Below are 21,424 nucleotides of genomic sequence, written 5' to 3' on the forward strand. Positions count from 1 at the left end.
ATGACCCTGCTGGAGCAGGGAGGTTGAACCAGATGGTCCTTTGTGGTCCCATCCAACTTGACTCATTCTGGGATTCTGTAATTTCCTACAGCTTGGGAGGGAGCCCAGGCACCCCAGCAGGAAGGGGGCTGGTCCACAGTGGGGCTGGGGGAGCAGGAAGGGAACCCCACAGATCCTGATTTTGGGTGGTGAGGAGAGTGAGCAGGGACCATCCCACAAACACACACATCGATTTTGGACGGCGAAGACAGCGAGCAAGGTCCCTCAAACAACAACCAACACCCCGCAAATTTCAGGTGGTGAGAGCAGAGACCCCCAAACACACCCTGATTTTGGGTGGTGATGGGAGCGAGGAGGAATCCCACACGCACCCTGATTTCGGGCGGTGATGGAAGCGAGCACGGTCCCACACACGATCTCGGGCGGTGAGGGCAGGGAGCCCCAAACACAGCCCGGGTTCGGTGTGAGGGCAGCGAGCAGGGAGCCCCAAACACAGCCCGGGTTCGGTGTGAGGGCAGCGAGCAGGGAGCCCCAAACACAGCCTGGTTTTGGGTACAAGGGCAGAGAGCAGGAACCCCCAAACACACCCCAGTTTTGATGCGAAGGTAGCGGACAGGGAGCCTCAAACACACCCCGGTTTCGTTGTGAGGAGAGAGGACAGGGAGCCCCAAATACACCCCAGGTTTGGTGCGAGGGCAGTGGGACGGAGAGCCCCAAATACACCTCGGGTTTGGTGCGAGGGCAGAGAGCGGGGAGCCTCAAACACACCTTGGATTTGGTGTGAGAGCAGCGGATAGGGAGCCCCAAACACAGCCCGAGTTCGGTGTGAGGGCAGCGGGCAGGGAGCCCCAAATACCCCCCGGGATCAGATGCGAGGGCAGCGAGCGGGGTGCCCCAAACACAGCCCGGGTTCGGTGTGAGGACATCCGCCAGGGAGCCCCAAACACACCCCGGTTTCAGGTGCGAGGGCAGCGAATAGGGAGTCCCAAACACAGCCCGGATTCGGTGTGATGGCACCGAGCGGGCACCCCCAGCCCGGTCTCGGGCGGGCGTGAGGCGGCCCGTCCCCTCAGGGCGGGGGGCGGCGGCGCATGCGCGGGGCGGGGGGCGGTGACGGCCGCGCCGGCGGAGGCGGCGGAGGGAGCGGGAGGGTCGCTCGTGGCCGGCGGGCAGCGGCTTCGGGTTCGGCTGCGCTCCGGACCGGGCCGGTCGGGACCGCCCCGCCATGGGGACGCCGGGCGCCGGACGCAAGCGGCTGCCGAACCGGGAGCGCCTGACGGCGGAGGATGATGCGCTCAACCAGATCGCCCGCGAGGTGAGCGGCGGGAGGCGGCATCCCCCCTTCTCCCGTCTCCATCCTCCTCCCCTCTCCTTCCCCCACGGGCTCCCCCGAGCGCCGCGCAGGCGCCCCCGGCCACCGGCACCGCGGCAGCTCAAGGGCGAGGTGGAAACCCTGCTTCACCCCCGCCTGTGCCGCCGTGCCGGGGCTCCGCTCCCGCGGTCCGCGAGGGAAGGGCGTGCGGTGCCGGAGCCGCCCCGCTCCCTCCCCGCCTCAGGGGATGTCTATCGCCGGCCGCTGCTGCTGAGAACCGCTGGGACTGGTGTTAAGCACTGAAAATAGGCCGCTCTGGTGTGTTATGGATAGGTATAAATCATAGAATGGCAGCGTGGTTTGGGTTGGAAGGGATCCTAAAGATCATCTCCTTCCAAGCGCCCTGCCGTGAAACGCCTTCCACTGGACCAGGTTGCTCTGAACCCCATCCAAGCTGGCCTGGAACACTTCCAGGGATGGGGGTGAAAAATGAAAACCAGAATACTGCAAGGTGATGCTGGGTGTGGGCATAAGTGACCCCTCTCACTTGGAAACTGATTTTTATATTGCTGCCCACCAGATGCTGCATTGTGCTCAATGTGACTTTAACCTTCTAAACCAGCTGATTGCTGATGTGTCCTGCCTCCTTATTCTTATGTGCGCTTAAATTGGTGCAGTGGTGACCAACATAATGTGAATTTGTTTTTTACGTTTCCTAAATCTGACAAAGCTTGTTCTCCATCCTTGCTGTGGCCATCCTCCAGTGGGGGAAAGGGAGATAAGCAGCCCTGGGGTTCTTCTGCAGTAGGAAACCTAGGAGAAAGATGGAAAGGGACAGTTTACAGGAGCATAGGGACAGGACCAGGGGGAATGGATTCAGACTGAAAAAGACCAGGGTTACATGGGATATGAGGGAGAAATTCTTCTCTGTGAGGGTGGTGAGGCCCTGGCAGAGGTTGCCCCAAGAAGCTGTGGCTGCCCCATCCCTGGAAGTGTCCAAGGTTGGGTTGGATGGAGCTCTGAGGAACCTGGTCTGGTGGAAGGTGTCCCTGCCCATGGCACAGGTTTGATCTGAGGTCCCTTCCATCCCAAACCATACTGTGACTCAGTGTCTAAACTGTTCCAGTGCTGCTGCTGATGGTGAGCATCCTCTTCTCCTAGCATGGATTATGTGTATCAGCCCACCTGGTGTTGGTGTGATCCCTAGATGGGTTACAAGATAAATTGCTCTTCTGGAGTTTTAGGTCTGTCTTGGTTTCCTTTCCTGATTCAGACCTGCAGCAGGATCAGGTGAATGCTAATGTATGGCTTATTTCTGGTGGCACTGGTGGGTTGAGTTAGCTGTGACATTGTGCTCCTCATTACCACCAGTTGTTGTGCACCATTTTCTGGTGGTTTGTAGCATCTTTGGAGTGCATCCAGCAGAGTTTTGTGTGAGTGATTCACATGTAGTGTGTTCTCTGAAGGCAGATTTTTGTGGCAGGGTGTTGAGAGAAGGTTCCCAAGGATGGAGTTTGAGGTAGGAGGACAAGAATGTCTCATGTCCTGGACATGAGATAGCAAGTAAGAGTGATTGTGCGGTCTGTTAGAGTCATGATAATATCCTAAGAATTGTTTTGGGATGAGGGTTTGAATTCCACAGATGGGTCCTGGCTGTGCTGTCATTTGATCAAGGAAGGCATCAGCCTCTAACAAGGAGCCCAGCTGCTCTTTTCTGTTGCACGTTTATCATCTCCCACTTTCTCTTTTCTTTATCTTAGATCTGCTTTTTACTGCATTGTGTAATGGCTTGAGGACTCAAATATTGTGGTGGTTTGTGTTTTGGTTTTTTTTATTCCCCATTTCTTCTCCTGGGGTTTGTTTAAAGGACAACTCCATTTGCTCAAAAAGCCCAACACAAGCATGTCTTTTATCTTTTCCCTTGAGTGCTAAAACTGTGAACTGCCAAGTTCAAGGTTCAGCATTTTCCCATATTATTTTATCTATTTGCATTACCCTGTCTCAGAGCGCTTTAATTGTTTTGTTATTTAACTGCCTGTTCTCCACACAAAGGATCCCAGATGAATCCTTCTGTATGATCCAGAATATGTCAGCTAAACCTTTTGTCTCTCCTTAGCAAGGATGTTGAGAGCCTCCATGTTAAGAAGGTGGGAGGGTTCCTGATTTTTGGCTCTTCCAGCCTTCCTCACAGGTGTTTAGACAAAGCTGGGTTTGCACATAGGTTTTTCATCCTCTCTTGGCTTTGGTCCTTTGTTATGCAGAAGCCAGAGGTGATGGTGAGTTATTTGCAGATCCTAGAGTCTCATTTTCCCTATGTCCATATGGGATAGCCCAGGAGAGCATCCAAACCAGAATGACTCACAGAGGTACCTTTTATTTTGTGGTTATTTTGGCAAACCCACCGTCCTCACTCTACTATGTGCTCCTACAAGAAGACAGCAAGACTTGCAAGGACTTTGTGAAACTCCTGCCATTTGAATATAAAATTTGTGTGGATTTGCAGGTGGGATGTCTTGCTCTGTGCCTTGCACAGCTCAAGAGAGAGCCTGGCGTGGTGACGAGGGCAGCAAGAACAATCGTGAGGGGAAGTAACTGAACAAGAGGAAGGAAATTGTGAGAGTGAAGCATCTTGTAGTGACAAGGGTTTAGTAGCAGTATTAGTCATGTTAATCAGTAGTAGTTTTAATGTTTGAGGCACTTTCTGAAGTAGTTTATCACCTTGTCTGGAGCTGTTCAGAGCAGAGGTAGAAGGTGCAGATCCCTTCCATCCGGAAAGGGTAGAGCTGTATCACCAGATCCAGCTGCAGGCTTTGACAGGCACGGTAATTAAGTGGATGGCAAATATGTAAATATAATTAACACGAAGCACAGGGTTCTGAGTCTCTAACAGACTCGCAGGCTGCCACTCACAGGATTTGCTGTTCACACACCTGGCTTGTGCTGCTGAGCTTGTTTTTTCCCGGGCGGCAGCGCAACCGATCAATGATCGGCTTCTCCGCTTTCAGGCTGGCCTCCACACCAGCAGATTATTCCATGTTCAGGCCAATGGAAACTTTTGGGCTCCTTCATTCCCCTCGGTGAGCACATGCCAGCAGTGTTTGCAGAATCCAGCACTTTGATACTGCTCAAGGTCTGTGCCAGCAGAGCCAGCGGGAGCCGCGTGCTGCGCGCTCATCTGTGCGGACGGAGCGTGTGTGCCTCGGGAAGGCACAGTCCTGCCCGGCTGAACCTTCCAGGAGCTGCCTTCCTGCTTGGATTAGATGGCTTTGATGTGATTACTCGAGACATTGTTTCTTAAAGGAATATTTTTTTTTTTTTGCTAACTTCCACTCCGCTAGCCTCAGTAATAATTGTTCCATGGGCAGGAGTTTTGCAGATCCAGCAAGGAGCTGTGTAAATGAGATTATTTCTCTCGTAGGCAGATAATATTGGTTACTGTTTTTTACTTTCTTGAATGAGGAAGGACAAGGTCAATTTCTTGTTTGTATTAGGTGTGTAATTGACACCTTGTTTTGCCACAGTTTTGCAGGCAGGTGTGTTACACTGTTCAGAAAAATGATCCTGCCGTGTGTCCTCTCTCTGCTAGAAATCTTCTTCATCCACCATTTCACAGAGCAAAGCTCCTTAGGTAATAATTAATTTGCAATTAGTAATTCAAGCAGCATAATTTTTTTTTTATTGTTAAAGAAAGTAATGTTGTGAGGGTTGTGCCTTCACTTTTTGTACATTTTATGTCACTTTCAAGAAGTCACCTACATCTTTGTACATACATAATTATTACTTTGTTAAAAGCAATAATTATAAAGTAAATAAAAAAAACCAAAATTACTTTGTTAAAAGCAATAATAAAAACTAGCACAATCCATTTATGGACCATGCATTTGATTATTTCACTGAAGTAATCAGTTTGGGCATTGACCTGTATTCTTAGTGATTCAAAAATTGGGATGTTACACTGCTATGAAGGAGCACAAAGTGTTGCTAATTAGAAAAAGCTCAAAATGCAAACAAAACCAGCCAGCCAGGTTTAATGGTTACAGTAAGAAGGCACTAAGTAACTTCAGCAGGCTAAATTGGAGTTTAGAGACCAGTGAAGAGATGCTATGATGGTTGAATGTAGAATCTGTTAAATTGAGAGGTTAATTTGGGGGAGAAAACTCTGATTTATACAGCACTTTGGGTGACTTCCATAAATAGAGATGGAAACAATTTGGTACAAGCTGAAGCTAAAGCAAGCAGAGTGGCTATTTGTACATGGGAACACAAGCCACACAAACCTTATTGAACTGTTATGCAAAGCAGAGCATTTAAAGCAATGTGTTCCCTAAGGATATATTCCCTATAAGACCAGGGTAGGTTAGGGGTGGAACTTTTTGGAGCAGTATTTGGCATTCCAGATGTGTGAAGGCTTTTGTAAGCCTGGGTGGATGTTCCAAGAGAAGCCCTTAGAAACAGCCTGGCTTATGAAGCACCAGTACTTGACTTATCTTTTTATTGCATTACTTTCTGCCTTTAGGAGTGTTAATGGATGATCCAAACAAATGATCTGAGAAAAGCATGTCTGGCTTTTCTGTTCTAGAACAGAAAGTTATGAAAGCAAGGGATGCTCTTGGAGGCCTTGACTCAGCCTGTCTGACCTAAATATAGGAAGGAAGGAGGACTCTGTGGGCGAGGCTTGCCAGTAGGGCGTGGGGAATTGTTCCAGATTTGAGATGATTTTATGTGGCAAATATGCTCTTCATCAAACTCTCCTTTCCCCTTAATGCTTTGCATCCATGTATCCAACAAATGGTGTTGGCATCACTTACAGTCTCTTCCCCCCCAAAGTAAATGTGGGAAGGAGCAGTTTAAAGAAGTGAGATAAAATCTGAAGACCCATCTCATGTTGGTTAAATGGATGACTGGAGCCTGTCTTACAATCTGCCTCTCAACTTGAAATACTTAGTTGCCTTTTTTTGTGTCCGTTCCTGGCCTGAGTCCCCTTCAGCTGTTCCCTTGCTGTCTGAGGAAGCAGCTGTTTAGGAACTGTGATTCCTGTTTCAGTCAAGCAAGGGACTACTGGTAGGATTAACAGCATGGGAAGCCCAGCCTGTGTCCTTGTGAGCCCAGATGCTGAGCTTGGCTGCAGGATGTAGCACTAATCATTACCTCATCTAAAAGGATGTTTTTCCAGGCCTGTTGCTGGATAAAGTTGGAGCTCAAATGTGCTTGCAAGGCTTTCAACACTGGGATTTTTTATTTTTTTTTCCATCCTTTGCTTGCAAGGAGTATAATCCAGGTAGTATTTTGGGTTTGTGAAGCGAGGTATTTGTCCCTCCTGTCAAGTCAGCAGGTTGCCAAGAGCAGTGAATCTGTCTAGCTAGACTGGAGCACTCGTAGGCAATCCCTAAAATAGCAGCTCTGAAATATCAGCTGTTGTCTCGCTGGTGCTGAAATACTTTTTGGGGAGAAGCTGCCCACTGGAATGTGGGGTGTGGGGGGGAGGGGGGGAGGGAGCTGCAGTAAACCAAATTTTCCTTGAGAAAGGTGACTTTGAGGGTTTATATCAAACCCCAGAGAAGGGGAGGTGCATGGTCACTTCAATACCAGAAGCAGAGAAAGCCCCCTCATAATTGGTGCTCTTGCACCTCTGAATCCACCAGTGGCACAGCTGGCTTTGCATGGAGTAGAAAAATAGCTGATTTTGGGTCTTCATCACACTGGAAAGATGAGGGAAGTGCTTAAGGGCTTCTTGTCAGAAGACATTTGTAGCCTTTAACTCTCCTTTCCTTTACCTTTTTAGTTATGGAACAAGAAGTAGGCTGAAGAACTTTCCTGGCTAATGCTGGGCAAATAAACTGGTGTGGGCACAGAAATGAGAACATGGCATCAGGCAAAAATATATTTCAAAAGCATCCTTATGGGCAGGCTTGGTGTAGAAGCAGTAGGTTGCAAGAAATGCAAGGCAGCTCACAAAGGCCTGGCTGCAGAAGATTTAGCTGTTGAAATTAAAGCTTGGTGTGGCACAGCAAATACTAAATAAAGCAGTACTTCAGTGGAAGGCATGTGGTGGTTTTAGATAGGCAGGAAGAGCCCTGCAGTGCTTGCAGTGTGCAAACGACTTCAGGTAGCTGAATGAATTTTCTGTTATGAAGATGTGGAAGTTCTGCTCATGCTGTTAAAAACTCAGGGGTTTGAGGGTCTCCAGAGAGGGTACAGAAGTCTGGGAAAGCACAGAAATACCACTTTGATGCTGGCAGGAATGAGCCAGAACTCTGCCCACAGGGAGAGTTTGCCAAGTGTCCTCACCTAGACCTCAGCAGCAAAGGCATTTCCCATGAATAATTGCATGGTTTCTCCTTCTGCCTTTAAACAAACTGAGCTAAGTGGCATGAGGTGTGAAGGGCAAGGCTCAGAAGCATTTCCCAATGAGCAGAGCTAGGAGCACTTTTCTGGCCCAACCAGCTGAGAATTTTGAGTGTTGAGAGAGGAGAAGACTCAAACAAACTCTGACTAATGCCGCTGTTTCCAAAACTGAGCGTTGCTTGTTTTGGGATGTGGATGTGTGCCTAAACCAAAAATTGGGCAGAAATGGGTGGGTCCCTGGCTAAATGAAGCAGTGTCCTCCCAAGATGGATTTGACTTGCACTTGAGCATCCATCCTGCAGTTCTGTGCTCTGTTCCTCCATCCCCTCAATGCTTCATGTTTTCCTGGAAGTGAAGTTCTGATTCACTGTGTGCTACTTCAGGGTGTGGAATTCTGAAAGGAGAGATCTTTGTCTTCAAATTGTTTGGAAAGATGTTGGTTTTAATTTCAGACATAAAAATGTGCAAGTTTTAACAAAACTCTCTGTTTCTGTGTTGAGGAAGGATGGATGTTTTGGGGTTTGGATATACTTGAATATAAAAGGCACAGCTCTGGTCTAAAACTTCAAGTGACTTGTTCTGACTTGAAAGTTTCACTGAATACATTGAAATAACTTTTGTTAATTTAAGGACTTAAGATCCTGTTTGATGCCAAGAATAATGAGTGTCTGAGCTAATTGCTCATTAAAAATGTCTGACCTAGAAGTGGGAAGTTGATTGCTTTGGGGAGTGCTTTCAGTAGGAAATAGCCTGGGTGTGATTGGAGGAGAGGTGGATTTGCTCAGTGACATTTGCCTTGCCCTTCTGTGTGCCTGTGAGCCAGCTTGGCTTGGGCTGTGGGTTTATCCACCTAAACACTCCTGCAGCTTCTCAGAGTTGAGCTGGAGACAAGGAAAGAGATCTGAAAGTACCAAATCTGAGCTGTGTTCCCATCTCAGATGTGGTGAGGAGTGAGGAAGCCTCTTCATTTCTTATTGCTTCTACTCCTGGCTGGTTTATCACCTCTCTTTCCTCCTTCCTGCCCACTGCTTTTCTCTGCAAGAGTGCAGTTTCTTCTGTCATACAGCTTAGCCCTCACATTAGGCTTGCAAAAACACCTTGTGCCTTCTGCTTCTCCAGCACTTTGTGAGCTCCTGTGCTCCTGGAGACAATATTTAGATTTTATTTTGTGTTATGTGTTGCTGCACTAGAAGTCTGAGGCTTTGGTACACCGTAATTGCCAGGTGCACCACCATGGCCATGTTCCTATTTTTAATAGCTGGTAATTAGGTATGAGAGTGCTTGTTATCTTTGGCATGGGAAGAAATGCAAAGACAGTAGTTGGGTCTCAGGGCTGCAGTTTCCTTTCCTCTTAGCTCTTGGAAGGTTTATGTGAACGAGACTGGAATATTCAATTTGCATCCAAACTTCTGTCAAAGAAATAGCAAGATGGTATCTCCAACTGGCTTCCTCAAAAACAGAGCTGGGCTTTTCCTACATGATGTCATTACTTGCAGTTTTTGGATGTAATTAGTGTCAGATTGATTTATCTCTCCCAGAGCGGCCGAGTTTACTGGAAGAGAGTTCCACAAAAGGAGTTTATTTGTGTGTAGCTGTTTGGGCAGTGACTTGTGTGTTAATATTGCCTGCAGTGCAGTGGTGATGCCTCTGTCCCACTGATGATTCTCTGCAAGCCATTCCCCAGTCCAACAGATGCTCTGCTCAGACAGGGAATGTAAAGGAGTAATATTTCTCCTCTCCTGGTTTCTGCTTGTGCGTATCTTGTGACCTTTCCCTTCGCCAGCATCTGATTTAAATTTAATATTCCTTTTTTCCCCTTTGCCCTCCTCTTTTGAGTACTTCCTACGTCCCAAAATAACCTTTCTCTAATCCCACTGAATACCATGTTTAGTTGAGTCTGTCTCTCGGGTCTGCCTTTGCCAGCCCTTTCCAGTAGGCAGAAATGGAATACAGGAGGATCTGGCACGCTAAAAGCTGGGTCAGGTTTTTAAACTCATTCCCTCAGGTCAGATGGATTTCAGGCATCCCCACTTGGGTCTTCTAATTATGGAGCATTTATCAGCTAACATGCTGGGATGACAGGAGAGCAAGGAAAGGCTCTTGGTGTGCCTCACATGCAGAAAAATCCCTGGGCTCTGGTCTCCTATCGGACTCTTGTAGCTTCACATTTTTTCCCTTTTAAAACACACGTTGCTTCAGAGTCAGATAGTTGAGATATGTCTGTTTTTATCAGTGCCAAAGTGCTGCAGTCTTCACACAAACCCATGAAATTGTCTTTGCTTCTGCTGACTACAGAGGAAACAGCCTACTGCTTTGTTGTTTTTTTTTTTAATCTGTATTTATGTTTTGTTTCTCTCTGATTGCAAACTTGAAGTTCTTTCAACAGACTTGCCAGGAAATAGTAGATACAACTTTATGTGCTCTAAGGAAACAAGTCAAATTTTTGATGGTCTACAACCCCTGTTGCTTTGCTCTTCAACTGTGCTTTTCCCATAAGCTGTTTTCCTTAAAATGTCCATTCTCCCATATGAAAAAAATGTGTGTGTTGGTCTTGGTTTGCTTCCTTTGCTGCATGTGCTGCCGGGCTCTAAGAGGATTTACACTGACAAATATGTTGAACCAACATCTGTTGAAAATGAAAGTGGGCTTTTGGGACATGCTTTGTGATACCCGAAGGTCACACTCCTCCATTGTCTCTTGCATATGAAATTGAAATCTGCCCTGATGTGAGATGAGTGTGTTGGAGCAGTGATGTGACCTAACCTTTACATGAACTGTGGAGGAATCCAGGGGCTCTGGGAAATGCTGTGGATACAAGAGATAATGTTGGTGTATGTAGAGAATGTCACTGTTTTATTTATAGAGGGTTACACTGTGTTTTTAGGAATATTTGTGCATTCTTGTTTAATTACCCTGAGGGGAAAAAATTATCATTATTTGGTGAACTGGAGCAAGTGAAGAAAGGTTCTCTGTATGTGCTGGTGGAATGCTTGTGTATCACCGAGGGGATAAGCACATCCTGTCAAACTGAGCAATAATTTTCAGTCAAGAGGTAACCCAGAACTTTCTGTCTAACCAACCTACAAAATTAGCATTAGAAAATAAAGATCAGTGGGATTGCAGGGCTGTTACAAAAACCTTGCCTTATTTTTTTTAGGGGAGACTGAATCTGTTAGAACAGAAACAAGCTTTTTAGGGATCTGAATTATCCAGAGATGCTTCTCTGGGGTCTGCTGCCTGTGTTGCCAGCTGCACAAGGCTCCTCTCTCAGTCTTCCCACTATAAAATCAATACAGTGCACCCAAAAAAAGTCTTTTTGCTCTGTGAGTTACAGCAATCAGGTAAAAACCCCTTAGGAATAACCTTTCTAAGATTTCCTTGCTGCACCTCAGGAACTGGTAGAAAACCTTAAGGGAATTGGGGTTTCATTGTAATTTCCTCTAATAGAATGTGATTCTCCAAGGGCTAAGCTTTTGCTGCTGCCCTATCCCATTCTCTCAGCACTTGTTGTTTCTTTGCCATTTTTCAAACACAGCTCCTCATGACCTTAAACTTACAGGTCTGCACAATTTGGGTGTTAAATAGTTTGTGTGACTGAGGATACAATTTATAATTCTATCTGCTGGGTGGTAAAGGCTGCTAGGGAAAAATGGAGCAGGCAAGGGAAAGGAGCTGCCCAGGGGTGAGCTACCTTGTGCTGTTGGTGCATTCCAGGTGGCATTCTGTGATTTCCAGAATTCCAGTAAAATTCCAGTTAAAACATCTGTGGAGGTCACTCTTGCTGCACCCCTAGACAAGGTGTGTGTAGCCCAGTAGCACATTTCAAACTGAATTAATTTGTTGCTGTGAGGGTTAGGACACAGATTCTCTAGGTAATCCATTAGTGCTCAGCCCCAGTTTGGAGGCAGTAATCCCCTCCCACCCCCACACAAAAGCTGTCCAATGGTTTCTCAAACAATGCTGTTTTTTTAGCCCTAATCCCAGCTGAAGGGTGGTTCAGCGCCATCGCTGAACTCTGGGCAAGTTCTCTTGACATGTCCTGGCTCTCTCTTGGGGAATTCCTCTTCCCAGGAGGGAGAGGCTTGTGGAATGATAGCAGCATGAGAGGGTGACTCCTGTCCACCAGCCAGGTAAGACCATCTCACAAATTTCTGAGCTGATTGCAGTAGTGAGATACAGAGGACAGTGTAGTTTTAAATTTTTCTTTTTAATTTATGTTTTTGACAGGTCTCTTAAAATTGCTGCAAAAGTGTGAATTTTTTTTAAAAAAAACCCACCTTGTTCCCTGTGAAATCTCCTCTGTATGCTTTTTCTGCAAACTGAGTGTAGGACTTGGCTCCTCTCCTGGAGAGCTGTGGTTTCAGTGCTGTTGCTAAATGTTTGAAGTTTGATATTTGTGCTTGAAGGACAGAAAGTCCAGTCCAGCACGGTGTAGTGGAAGCTGTTATCCATCCTCTGCAGCATCCAGCTGTACTAACAAGAAAAGCCCAGCTTTTTTAAGGTGGTTTCTCTGGATTTAGATACTTTCCCTTGTATAGGGTTTGCTCAAGCAGGTTGTGGCATTCCCTTGGTGGATGTTACAAATGGAGACTTTCAGCCTGTGTTTGAAGTGTTCTGCCTTTCCCTTGACAATATGGGCAGCCTGAGGGAGAGCTGTGGGCTATTTCCTGTAGCAGAATATCTACATGAACCAGAAGCACAGTCCCTCTGCAGGAAGGTGGTACAGTTTAATGAATTTCATGTAATTCTTTCCCACCTGGATCCCTCCAAACACTTCTTACACAAAGAAGTGGTCCAGAGCTTAAAAGAAATGTATAGCAGTGAGGGGCATGAAAAATCACAATTTTTACAATAATTCCCTTGTGTAGGATGATTTTATTTTTTACAGGAGTTTCTCTCATATGGCAAATTTGAAACATGGCTTGTTTTATATATAAAATAAAACCAGCCACCCCGGTGACATCTGTTGTAGGGTCCCTCATGCAATATATTTTATATACTGCACTTCTGATCTTCTCCAGTGCTCATGAGGACTCTGGGCCCTTCTTTTAGATTTCATATAAATCAGTGCAGTTGAAGAGGGTGAAAAACCAGTGCCTTGCAGCTTGTAACCATTGCACAATATCCAACAAAACAGCACATTGTAAACATAATAAAAAGGTCTATTAACAAATTGCTTAATTAACTCTAATCAGTCTAAAGAGCTAAATTTAATTAAATCTGCTTGTGGATGAGAACATTCCACTCATGGAAGGGTGCACTAAAGGTCATCTCCTGTTTTGAATCTTAATGTTTGCATGTGAAAGTTTGGTTTGTCTTTCATTTGCTTGAGGTCAGGCAGGAATGTGCCTTTAAGGATTTATTATTACTAATTATTTGAAGAGGTTTTGTCTCCCTGCCTTTTTGTGAGAGAAATTAGGAATATACCTATAAGGCATGAGGAAAAACTTTGTCTATTAGGTGTGTGTTGTTGTAGGTATTTAACACTTTTTGAAATGAAAGTGCTGTGCAAAAGGAGATGGAACCCTTTGTTCTGATACTTGAATTATTCTGTTTTGAGCTCCCACTTTTAAAAGTACTTAACTCTAAACAGTAATTTTTTTTTTAAATATCTTGAATTTTAGGTCAATCATTTCCAGAGCAAAAGTCTCTTAAATGAGGAAAAAGGAGAGTCCCTATTTTCAGATACATGGCTGGGAAAGGAAAATGCCACTGAGTGCAGATGAAACCTTTTTCACTACTGAGAAGTTGTCCTGGACTTATTTTTTTAAAGGGTGCTCAAACAGTATTGAGTGTCCACATTTCTGAGTGGCTTCTACACCATTATCCCTTGTTTGGACATTTTTATATTAAATTTTGGAAGTGGGCTCTGGACATCTGCCTTACCATGAGTGTTCCAACACACTGATTTTTCTCCTGCTGTCAATGAGCTGTGGGATTGAGGATCAAAACTGCTGCAATAAAAGCTTAGCAGAGATAAAATAATAAAAATTATTTTGACTCCTTAACAGCTTAAATAGTGCTGATAGCAACTGATAATGTGGGGTCTGTGTAACCTGGTTTGATTATGCAGTCTGGTCACAGACTTTAAAAGAAATTCTGTTTGTCAGTGCTGCCCAAATGCTGGAGAGACATGTGCTGAAGCAGAGATCAGGAATTCTGGGATCTGAACAGGTTAAAAATCCTTCAGCAGTCATTAGAAAAATTAATTTCACTTGTGGTTTTTACATTAGACTTTAGGAAGTTCCACGGGCCGACACCATGGGCATGGCAGGAAATCCTGCCTGGCAGCCAAAAGTCTCATTGTCACCTTGGGAAGGCCTGCAGAGTTTTATAAATTTGATCATTTGTTATGCCTGTGTTGTGTTACTGCTGAAGACCTCAGGTGTTTTTATTCCTGTGCGGAATAAAAGACTCATCTGTGAATATATGCACAATGGTTTCTTGGATGTATTTTTAATATTAAAAAAAAAAAGGATGGAAGAGGCAGAAGGGAAGAAAACAGAGGCCACCTGGGGGAAAGGTGAGATGCTGGTAGGGAGCAGCTGGTAAGTTCTGATGGCAGCAGTGGTGCAGCTTTGTCACTGCTGCAGGGTTTTGTCTGCTCCTGGCCTCAAATCTTTGTTTCTACTGCCTTGAATGATGTTCTTTACAAAAGGCTTTGCAAACTTAAAGAAAGTCAATAATGAAGTGTAAGTGATAGGTGTGATGGCTTTTTTTCAGACTCTGAGCACTCCTGCTCCTTGAAAATTATGGGGTGCTTTGAAAATAACTCCAAAGGGGGATTTTTTTTCTCCCCCTCATCCAGGAGAGCTTGGATTTGGCGTCAGGCAGGCTGTATAATTCAGACACACTGTGCACCAGACAGGCAGTTTATATATAGAAGCAACACACTTCTAGTACTCTCTTTAATGTGCTAAGCTTGACAGAATTCCATCTGAGATGCAGTAAAGTGGTTGCTCTGGCTGGATTTGTTAGCTGATGGAGACTGGGGGAAAGAGGGAGAGTGTGCCCTGGTAAATAAGGGAAATGCAGATAATTAACATCATACATTGAATTGTTTCCTTCAAAATATTATATATGCTTTCAAAAGGGGCAATAAAGTAGTTATGTGATTTATTGATTTATTTATTGTCACACTCTTCACTTTGCTTTTGCCTCAGTTGTACAGACATGGGATGCAGTGAGATGAAATATTCATCCCAATGCTGCCAAACCAGGACAATTATATAAATGACTTTAATTTCCAATTCTCTAGTGTTTCAGGGGGTTCTTTGTGAAGTGTGACCTGATTGTGCAGGGAACACCTTGGGAAGTACAGAAATGAGATTTTTTTATTTAACATAATGGGCCTGGTTGATAATCTTCTATGCTTAGTTATTTATTTGATATAGCTTTTCTTGCACAATAGTTTTAAAACCAGTCCTATTTTTATAGTACATGAAAATAGTTAGGCAGGGTGGGAGTCAGCAATAAATATTTTTATTCCCTAAAGTGGTGGCTCTTGGCCAACTTCTGTGCTTTTACTTATCAGCTGCTGGTCTTAATTCTGCTGAATTCAAACTTTTTTTTTTTTATCTCTGAGAAGCAGGAGTAATTATTTATGCATGATTCCTGCTCCTGAGTGTTGTTTCATTAATGAGATTCTGTGATTCCACAGTCCTTGAGAGGAGCTCATTCAGTGGCTGTGCCACTGCCCTGTGTGACACCGTGCACCTCAATCAATAGAGACATTGGCTTCAAAGTGTCCTGGTGTTTTCCTAAGATTTATTGGAGTCCCTTGAAAGATTGTATGGCTGGCAATGCTCAGTGTGATACATTTTTTTTTTCCCCTCCCCATAAAAAATAAATGAAATCAAACTTCCAGCATAAAGGTCTCTCTTAAATAAAAGATATCCAAGTTAGGGGGCTGGATCTGAGCACAGCAAGGAATTTTCACTGTGTTGGTTTATCTCCTCATCCTGCTTGGTTGCTTATGCTGTGAGATTATGCTGCATAAAAATGAAATCCCAAGACAGAAAAAAAAAAAAAAACCAAACCCCACACACTTACAGCTTCCTAGAAGTTTTGTCAGTCAGTGCTTATTTTAGAAATGGACTAGTTCAGGGGCATGAGAGAAAATTATGGTAATGCCACTGAAAGCTTCAGTAGTCAGATGTCAAAGCACTCTGCATTTGTTTTGCTTGAATGCCATTTAATGTTGCTGCTTTTAGAAGATAATGTTCTGCTTTCTCACTTTCATGCATCCCATGCTGGCATCAGCTGTCTCCATTATGGAATGTTCCAAGCTCATCAAATCCAGAAGTTTCAGTCTTCTTTTTGGTTACTCTTAAGTGCAGGGCAGAAAACAAGAGCCTGGTTTGTTCTGTTGTCTGGTGGCTTTTTCTACCATAGCTGGAAATTCCAGGGGAAAGGAAATGGAGAATGAACTTCCCTCACTTGGACATGGATTCAAACCAGGAGCAGAGTGATCCTGGCAGAGAACTCTGGGAAAATCTGTCAAATGCCACACTGTGCACTGTAACAGTCAAAAGAGGAAAAAAGGGAAAAATGAATTGATTGTGGGGGAAGAAAAGGAGGAGAAAAAGGATAGAGGCATTCTTATACCTTAAAATGTATTTGAAAGCAAATGTTGGTGTTGATTTTTCCAGCTGCTTGGAAGCTGTGCCATAATTAAGGGAGGGGACACGATCCTGTGTGTCCATCCAGGGCACCAGTAAAGAATGAGAGCAGACCCCAGTTATGGTGCATCTTGATCCTCCTTTCTTAATTCCCAAGCACTTGCTCCCCTCACTTTTCCTGTTGTTGGAGAGCTGAAGCAGTGCTGGCTCTGGAATGATGTCACCCTAAGGGTCTGTCTTCCCCTCCCTGCTGCTGACTCACATTTGCACCCAAGTGACAAAGTTAACCCTCTAGAGCAGCAAACATAATAACTCTTCTGAGAATGCACAGTGCAAGAAAACAGCTGTCCTTTCCTTTCTCTTTCTTCCTTTGGAGTTTGGATTTTGCCTCAGGGCTGGAAATGTTCTGAGCAGTTCTCCAGGCTGAAGTAGGTCAGAGTGTGAACTGTCTCAGTCTCTCTGGTTCAGGTGTCACAGAGCTTTTCTGCTTGCTGGCTAACTTTCAATTCCATCCTGAAACAGATTAGAGGTCCTTGGCAGCTTTTTTTTGGATACAGGATCTTGGGTATTAGTGAAACCATTGCAGGAAATGCCTTTTTTTTTGTTTCTTGAAGAAGGACCTGTCTTTTCCTGCCTGGATTTGGCAAGGTAGGAAGCCAGAATTGAAGGATTATTGAGATGAATTGACTGGAAGGTTAACCTTGCTGTTGATAGTGCTTCACTATCTCCATGTCAGGATGGTTTTAATCTAGTGCTGGACTCTAGCATCTGAAATCTATTATAAAGTGATTACATTGGGTGGAATTGCACTTCAGAAACCACAGCCTGAGTTCAGCAGAAATTGCACTGGACCTTCTTTCTGTGAGAAAAAGCTCCCTGGTGCAATGGATGTTACTTCTACAAGACAAGGATGTATTTAAAAGCAGTACTGATTTACTAGCAGAATCTAGAGAAAATGAGCTTTTGTGCTTGGCAGTTCTTCTCCTCCTCTAATACATCTTTTTTCCAGTGCAAATTTGAGAAGTTGTGTCTGTGTGTCCCCAAAATTTGGCAAGTTCCAACCATACAACTTTTAAGTATTTAAATCTGGAGAAGAGACTCAGTAGGACTTATGAATGAGGTGAAAGAACAGACAGGACAAGCCAAGAGATTCTTAATAGTTCTGGCTGCTTTTGTATGTAGTGCACCTTTCATCACTGCTTGTGGACTGGAGTCACTTCCTCACATCCAAGAGTTTTGGCATCCTGGCTCTTCTCCTAATGTAGCTGAGCAGTGTGAGACCACGATTGCTTAGCAGTAACCTCAAAGAACTTTTTGAGGAGAAGAGCTGGAGAAGTATCCTGGTGAAGTTCAGGAGCAGAGCTGGCCCTTCATCTGTTCCTCCCACCCTCAGAGCGACCAAGTGATGTGTGTGCAAGCAAAGAGGGCTACAAATGACACCTTTGAATGGGCTGGGAGTGCTCATATTCACCTCCTTCTGGTAAAAATGTGAGAAAACCTCATCTAGAGAGCTTTGCATTCTGGCTGTGCCTGAGGATTTCTCCCATGCAGGAGGGCTGAAAGCTTAGCTCATCTCTTTTACAAGATTATGTTGCAATTACTTGGCATCTGAAGCCAAGTTTTGTCAAAAAAGACATTGAAGATGACAGCTGAGAGCTGAAGAACTGGCACACCTAAAAGGGGAGGGACTTGTCACACTTGTTGCTGCTCAGATTCTGTGCAGGCTTCTCTGAAGATGCTGCAGATGCAATATTAACCTTCCCATATGGTCCCATATGGTGAGAGTGGAGTTTGAGGGGCAGGAAATCTGTGTGTGACAACTCCAACTGAACCAGCCTCTGTTGGACACCTCACTGTGCTCTCCCAGTTTGGCAGCTCCAAATCCTCCCTATTTCTGTTCCTCTAAGGTGCCAGTGTCTGCTTTTCCCATTGGAACAGTCATCCAGGTGTCACTCCCTACCTAAAAACCAGATTTCCTAGTTGCTGCAAAATACCAGTTGAGGTCTGAGCCCAAATATATCCCTGATTTCCAATTTATGAAGCATGGCACTCCAAACAGGTGTGGAAGTAAACAGATTTATATGAAAGCTTAAGAGGAAAGCATCAATTCTTTTCAAAACTTCTCAAAAGCCCATTTTGTATCTCCAAGTGAATTTTGAAAGGGCTGTTGCAGACTCAGAGTTGGATGCTAAATCTTGTCCACAGAGATATTCATGTTTATCAGTTTCAGCTGCTCATTGTACTGAGTGAAGCAGTTCCATCATCCAGAGCAGTTCAGGATGACAGATGATCAAATTGATTCTTAAAAAAAAAAAAAAAACCTCAAAAAATTGCTCAAAGCTCTGATTTGTACTGGTAATTATGGCTAAAGACCTCTCTGAGTCTTACAATTAACTTTAATAACCTCATAAATATTCTCCAAATATAATTAAGGGAAATTACATGTTAGGGAAATAAAGATTAAGTGGCTGTGTTGGTGAGGACTAATAGGCCCTAGCAGAGCTGTGATTTACAAACAAGACCTCACAGGGAAAGTGGAGCTGTCTGGCAGGGATTTTGTTGATACTTCTAGTTCGAGGAGATAGATTTGTTTATAAACCTTGTGCATCAAAATGAATAATTATATTGGACAATTTAAGACTGGTCAACACTAATATCACCAATCTGTGCTTGGATTTTTTGAAGGCTTGAAAGGTAAGTTCAGCTTGAATCTACTCCCCTTACCCTTTTTCCCACTGGATGGGAAGGGTGAGAGAATCTTCCCCAGAATCATTCCCAGGCAGGGAGGCACAAATAAGGAAGGGCTGTGTTACATGAGGGAGTTATGGGAGTTATTTGGACTTGGTGGACAGCTGCAGCCCTCTGCTCTCGTGTGAATGGTTTCCTTTTTGTCACAGTGCTTATTTTAATGAACTCCATCTGCACAGAGCTCAGTCCATCACAGAGAGCAGCTCGTGATCCCTGTGGATGCACTGTGCATGCCATGAGTTGTCCAGTCTATCAGGTTGCACATGAAAGCTGGATATGAAAACGAGCTCATAATCTGCAAAATTTATTTTGTAGTTAACTCCCTGGGGGGTTGTTGTCATTTGGTTTCAATTTTTTTCTTATTTTTCTTCCCCTCCAAAAGTCATGATGATAGTGGCTTACCATTTGGAATTTTCCTGCAGTGGAAAGTAATTTTTTTTTTTCTGGAATCTCTGGTTTTACTGAGATATTGGTGTAGAAACTCGATGTCCTATCCTTCAACCTCTTGCCAAGACAAATATGACAAAGGAAATACGGAGTGGGATTACTTTAAGGCAAATTCCATCTGAAATCAAAGCACTTCTTTTAAAACAGAAATCAGGAAGCAGAATCAAAACAGAAATAAGAAAAAGAACTTAGATTTGTTAATTAGACTTAATTTTTAGCCTCAGCCTGCTCAGATAAAATTGCTTCTGCCTGAATCTAAATATGTGAAGGATGGCATCCAAAGCTTACTGGGAATATATGGTGCAGCATATTTTCCTTTTCCTCTGCCATAGGTTGCACATAAATCCTCAAACAGCTCACCACACCAAAAATAAGGCTGTAAAAATATCTGAGCACATGGAAAAATACCTCTCCTGTTGCTAGCACATTAGAAATTAAAAGAATTAGACCGTTTGAAGCACTAGGCGGGGACCTCTTAAATTAGAAACAATTCTCTGAACACAAACATCCAGGTTTTAGGCAGATTTCTGGAAATGAGCAAGGCAGTGCTGGCACTGAGATGACAGTTCCTAAGTAGTATTTCAGAGGAAGTGTTTGTCTGAGCGCTTGAACAATTTCCAGCAGCTGACATTTTGCAACCAAAAGTGTGCCAAATTAGGTAATTTACGTTGCTTTTTCACTCTTTGTGTTCCACTTGCTTCTCCTTACATTGCAGCACTGACACAGAGAATTCCTGGCTTAATCCGTGACTGCCTGAAAGCATGAATTAGTCACCTGAGCACTTCTAATAATCTTAAAATGACACTGTGGAAGGGAGTTAATGCCTTAGGCTGTCCCTGGTGGGATCTGTAAACTCTCATCTGCAGCTGTCAGGTCTGTATTGATAAGGAATTGCTGTTGCAATTGGATGCCTGTGATAACAGTTAGGATGGAAGAGATGCAGAAAAGAAACTCAGCTGTTAATCTGGGCATGGTTTGCTGCTGGAGGCTCCTTGGTGCCTCCTTTGGACACTTTCTAAGAACTTTCTATCCTCCTTATATTGTGGTGCCCAAAAATGCAAACATTAATCTCTGCACTCAGTAATCTCAGTCTCCCAGGCAGATTTGGGAGCACTCTCAGTGCTTTTCCTGTTAATAAAAAGTTAATACCACCTACTCCCCACAAATCCTGTGGAAGCAAGAAAGGGAGAGTATTTTACAACTTCCTCTGATTGGCATAGCTAAGAAGGTGCTAAAATTCAGGATACTGCAGCTTCTTGGTCCTGTCTCTGAGGCATTTCTTCAGTTAAAGGTTAAAGATGACTTTAATACCTTAATCATCAAAATACAGGATGTTCATTCCTAGACTTTAGCCACAAACTGAGCTGTTTGTGTCTGGTGTGTCTGAGTCTCATTTCTGTTCAAAGGAAGCAAAGTTTACGTGGATGCTCTTGTTCTCCTGGTGAAGCAAGAATTCCTTGCTGTGTCTCCAGGCAGCTTTTTTACAGCATGTGTGGCTTTCATCGCTTCCAGCCCTGAAATTGGGAATAAAAACATTCTTTCAGGTGAAATCAAGTGTTCATGAAGGATTTAGCCTGTATAGATTGTTCTCTGTAGGACTGAACTTCCATTGCTCCCAGGGTTGTGGATGCTTAGACAGTGGGGGTGACTTTAGTTGTTGTTTGGTTGTTTTCATGAACTTGTCCTTTTTCTGTTTGTAATAAACACTGCTCAGGTGTATGAACAAACTAAGTGTCAGCTGGCAAAAATAAAAACTAATGCTAAACACGGGGTGAGAATAAAGGGATTGGGACTGGATTAACCAGGATTTTGCTGGAGAACTGGGTTAGAAATTCACTGTATCACGTGCAAAGGTTCCTGTCTGGTTGAATTTGCTGAAATGTTGAATTTTAAAAATTGCAAAACTAAAACCATGAGAGACCCTGCTGTACTAATGGTGGAGCTGATGGGT

The 21,424-nt window shown here is 44.2% G+C and overlaps 1 protein-coding gene across 7 annotated transcripts in view; it reads left to right on the forward strand.

Moving 5' to 3' along the window:
• Positions 1-1,116: 1,116 nt before the first annotated feature.
• Positions 1,117-21,424, forward strand: part of LRRFIP1 (LRR binding FLII interacting protein 1) — a 105,733-nt gene continuing 85,425 nt past the window's right edge. For all 7 annotated transcript variants that reach the window (XM_059868315.1, XM_059868307.1, XM_059868311.1 and 4 more), the window contains exon 1: positions 1,117-1,315. In XM_059868315.1, the coding sequence (XP_059724298.1) occupies positions 1,226-1,315 (90 nt within the window). In that variant the 5' untranslated portion in view covers positions 1,117-1,225. The remainder of the gene's footprint in view (positions 1,316-21,424) is intronic.

This window comes from Haemorhous mexicanus, chromosome 26 (genome assembly GCF_027477595.1).
Source record: "Haemorhous mexicanus isolate bHaeMex1 chromosome 26, bHaeMex1.pri, whole genome shotgun sequence".
Lineage (NCBI taxonomy): Eukaryota > Metazoa > Chordata > Aves > Passeriformes > Fringillidae > Haemorhous > Haemorhous mexicanus.